Genomic DNA, 4,663 nt, shown 5'->3' with positions numbered 1-4,663 from the left:
TATATATATTAATGTATATTCAATATATTCAGCTCCCAAATTCAACATAATTTATGTTAGTATAATCAATCATGGCTATTTAAAAATCAAGCAATCAGTAAAAAAAACAAAAAACAGATGAGATGTAGGACCATTTATCATAATTAGATCATGCAGATTAAAGTGGACAATGTTAGCAGTTCAATATTGTTTTAGGATCACACAGCTTTTCTATTTCCAACCATAAAAAGGTCTATATTTATTGCTAGACTTATTTATAGCAGATTTATGGACACATATTTTACAGCCAGGATATAAGAGCTATAATAAAAATGTATATTTTCAATTTACATCATTAGTTCAAATCCATTAAATAATATACCACACAAGACAACTTATTCAGCAATATATAAATGCTCATAAATCGATCCTAAAAGCTATTGTGTCATGGCATATGCAGTATGCAGAAAATAATTACACCCATCTACAAAGAACACAAGAGTGGATTGAAGTTGCTAAAATAGTCAGGCTCATCTGTAGTGTCTCACAGGCCTTTTAAACGATCAGTCATTTGCAGCACTACTGCCAAGAGAAGAGGCGTCATCTGTTATGTGGTTGATCAAACACAGAGCTGTTCCAAAGCCCTGATGCTGTCTGTTATTACGGATGCACGCACTTTATTTCACGTCTTCTGAACTGTTGACAACAAACACCCTCTTACCCCCATTGAAAGGCTTGGAATAGACAGAGCTGTTCCAAAGCCCTGATGCTGTCTGATCAGGATATTGGAGGTCCGGTGTAGTAAAGTATGGATTCTTTTGATCAGGTTCTCTATCTCTTTCCTCTTACCTTCCACTTTATTAGCCGTCAGTTTGATCTCCCCCGGATCCTGAGAGATTAGTCAAATCACTTACATTTAAATCCAAATCTTACCCTAAAAAGGCCACATGTATGATCTAATTGTGTCAGTTGTGGTTTAGGATGGAGATTGGTACTGTGTGGTTTTACACTTTATTGGAGGATGTGTCTCAAAATGTGAATCCACATGTAGCGCAAAGAATTATTGTCCTATCCTAACAAACCATACGTCAATGGAAAGCTTATTTATTCAGCTTTCAGATGATGTATACATCTTAATTTCAAAAAATTAGTAATTTTGTCATTTTTCCTATAGTTTTTAATTAATTTTTACTTCAGGTTTAGTTGTGTTACTAATGTTGCTTCTGCAGTTCAATTAAATGTTTTTGTTTTGTTTTTTTTACATTATTCTCAAGTAATTTACTTTTTATGGTTTCAGTTTTGATTTAACTAAAATAACCCTGCTTTCTACAGATTCTCCAGCGGGGTTGGGGGGAGGGGAAGCTTTGAGGGACAGAGGATAAATGTTCTAATCTGTACAAAAATCAATCAATCAATCTTTGCACCAAATCCCATCAGTCCTAAAGTGTAACTTAAAGTCACCCAAATAATTTGCCTGCCTGTTTTACATGACACGCTGCCAATGGGAAACATTTCTGCCTTGTCCTGTCATCGCCACAAGAGTGCAGTGAGCATCCATGCTTTCAACAACTCTGTGTGAAGCAAAAGCTCTTATAGCTATTCCTGTGGGGGAAATACTGATTTATGGACAACACATACAATTCAAAAACCTCTATTTAAAGCAAAAATACTTTCAAATGTGCTTTTGGTGCCTATGAGGGTGAAGGTTGCTATTTAAAGAACATGTTATGGAATGGACTATTTGGTCAAAAAGTGAAAAGAAAAACTCTTGAAAATCTTATTTTATTTCAGGATGCTGTTATTTCAACAGCATTTTTATTAGCAAAATAGCGAATATTAGTCAACATCTGTCCCCATCCAATGAAAACCTACATTTAAGGGATGCGAAATTTAAAACCAGTTTAATTGATCATGTTACTATCAGAAAAGACTACCGAGGGCTTCTATATGACATTACATTGTACAGGTTGTCAAATCATGTGTTATGTAACATGGGTATGTGGACCTAGTGCAAAAAGTGTTATAGAAATTCTTTGGTCCCTTTTAATGGATTCAAAAATGGTTCCCTTTGATCAATAAAAAAAAAAAAAAAGCCTATTAAAGCAAAATGTTGACCTTTTGCCAAGTTTTCCCATTAAAACAGTTCATGATTTGCAGGTGTAGAGGAACCCATTCATCAGCAAATTTCAGGCTCACCAGTTTTTTCATCATTCCAATCACAGGCAAATCTGACGCACACACTTCGCTGGTAATGATGGCTGTGCTCGGACCAGCACAAGGTTTTTCAGAACTATTCTGACCCTGTAAGGAGGTTCAGACATGCTTGGATTTTTTTTGGTTTCAAAATATCTAGCTTTCATAGTCTAGACTACTATTGAACAGATTAAAGGCGTGTAGATAAATATCAACTTGCTCTTAATTAACTTAGCTGAAGTGGGGGGGCGGGGGGGGAAGCACCGCAACATTAACTGCAAGGCACATGACCTTCGAGACAGAAAGAAACTGAATAATGTTCCCAAAATCCCTTTGAATGAAAAATACCCTTAAAAAAGGACCTGTAAATCAACGTCTACAAATGGTGAAAACTTCAGCAACAATTACAGTTGTACAAATATTTTACACAAAATGCTCTTTTTTTTCCTAAAACGCAGTAAAAACAAAACAAACAAAACATTTTTTTGGAGAACATAAATATAAAGTTAAGTAACGCATTCAACATTTAGGTTCATGGTTGACCTTCCTCCTGCTCTAGTTCTCCCAAAGATTTCACATCAGGCCACTCGCAGTCACACTGTGAAAGTGAACATTTAATAGATAAATAAACAGTTTTACCAAAATCATATCAATTCATTAAATAAAAATGAAGCTGTTGTGCTCCTGCTCACCAGTGAGATGGCTCGTTTTAGAAGAGCCCACAGTCCTTAAGGTTGTTTTTGATGATGACGTCAGTGACTGCGTCAAAGACAAACTGCACGTTCTTGGTGTCGGTGGCGCAGGTGAAGTGGGAGTAGATCTCCTTGGTGTCCTTCCTCTTATTCAGGTCCTCAAACTGACACTGAATGTAAGCGGCCGCGTCCTCATACGTGCTGGAACCTTGTAGAGAGTTTCATATAATTAATATGGAGAAATACAAATAAAAATAAACTTGAGACAAAGTATATTAAGTCTCATATTAATACAAAACTACTACATTTTCTATAATATAGTTTACTTTCTATACTATTTATGTATTAAACTGATTATAAATATTAATAGTATCTCAAAGATATTAAAATACTGATATATACATCTATAATATATACTATTTTAGGCGTGTTATATTAGTATCATTATTATAGTATCATTATATTTATGTTGTTATTAATATTTTGAATCCGTTTGTTTTTTCATTTCAATTTTAAAGTTTTAACAATTTTGTTGTTTTGTCATTTATAGTAGTATTTGGTTTTTTTATGCCTATAAAGTTATTCATTCATTTTTATTTCAGTTTTAGTTATTTTAGTATATCAAGTTAAACCAAATTAAAATATATGTTGGTATTTAGCTGTAAAATACTATAAAATATTACTATATAAATTGAACTTCAAATAAAAAATAAATTTGATTCAAGAATTTTAAGCTGTTCATACCAGTATACTCAGGGAAACAAATAGTAAGCGGGCTTCTTTTTATCTTGTCGTCAAACAGATCCTTTTTGTTGAGAAACAGGATGATGGAAGTATCCGTGAACCACTTGTTGTTGCAGATGCTGTCAAACAGCTTCATACTCTCATGCATTCGGTTCTAAAAGAGGAGAAATAAAGCACTGTTTGGGAGGAACCTTAAAAGGCAAAGTTTCTGTTTCATGATAGGCCTGATGCTGACACTGAAAGAGATCTTGTTTGAGCGCTCACCATTTCCTCATCTTCAGCCAGGACGAGATCATAGTCACTGAGAGACACGCAGAAGATGATAGCGGTCACTCCCTCAAAACAGTGGATCCACTTCTTCCTCTCGGATCTCTGGCCGCCCACATCAAACATTCTGAAAGTACAGGAGATGTGGGTGGTGAAACACACTCTGGGAGAGTCACACTAAACACAATGACATTTACTAAAAAAATGTGGTAAATAATGGTTAAATATATATGATTAAAGGAGTTTGATCAGACAAACTTATCCAACAAAGACTATGATGAAAACGGCATAAACAGACAACTCTACTGAAAGCGGGCACATGAATCATGCACACATCAGTCAGAACGCAGTTCACACTCTCAGGTTCTGCGTGTCTCAAAAATATGGATTTTGTTTTATCCGTTTCGGTGTGTGCAGTTACAATGGCAATACTCACTTGAAGTGAAGATCCTTGAAAGTGAAGTGGGTCTCTACAATACCGGTTGTCTTCACCCTGGTCCTCAGGACATCTTGCTGAGTTGGGACATAGGAAGAACTGGATATTCTGTCTAGGTCATTCAGGTAGCTAGAGAGGGAAATAGAGAGTTCAGTTGATTAAAAAGTTATTCAAAATCTATTTAATGACTTTAAGGTGAAATTATTTGAAAAGGTTCAGGAAACCAGTTTAAAAATGGGCATGTTTTGTGACTTTAAATGAAATTAATCATCAAGTGAATTTGATTTAATACAATAATGAATTGAGTTTCTGATCTAGCAGAACTTTGTGTTTTTTTTCAGATTTATATATA

General features: G+C 34.8%; 1 protein-coding gene across 1 annotated transcript; it reads right to left on the bottom strand.

Moving 5' to 3' along the window:
• Positions 1 to 2,491: 2,491 nt before the first annotated feature.
• LOC107678302 (guanine nucleotide-binding protein G(i) subunit alpha-1-like) lies at positions 2,492 to 4,457 on the bottom strand (the record flags this gene model as incomplete). The annotated part of the gene is made up of 5 exons (XM_016473525.1): positions 2,492 to 2,770; positions 2,865 to 3,072; positions 3,609 to 3,762; positions 3,873 to 4,002; positions 4,312 to 4,457. Coding segments are annotated over 4 exons (621 nt in total), but the record flags the coding sequence as incomplete, so codon positions are not given.
• Between the last annotated feature and the right edge of the window lie 206 nt (positions 4,458 to 4,663).

Source organism: Sinocyclocheilus anshuiensis, unplaced genomic scaffold (genome assembly GCF_001515605.1).
Source record: "Sinocyclocheilus anshuiensis isolate Anshui unplaced genomic scaffold, SAMN03320099.WGS_v1.1 scaffold1318, whole genome shotgun sequence".
NCBI classification, from domain to species: domain Eukaryota; kingdom Metazoa; phylum Chordata; class Actinopteri; order Cypriniformes; family Cyprinidae; genus Sinocyclocheilus; species Sinocyclocheilus anshuiensis.
The sequence above is the reverse complement of the archived record's forward strand: the minus strand, read 5'-3'. Positions and strand labels throughout refer to the sequence as shown.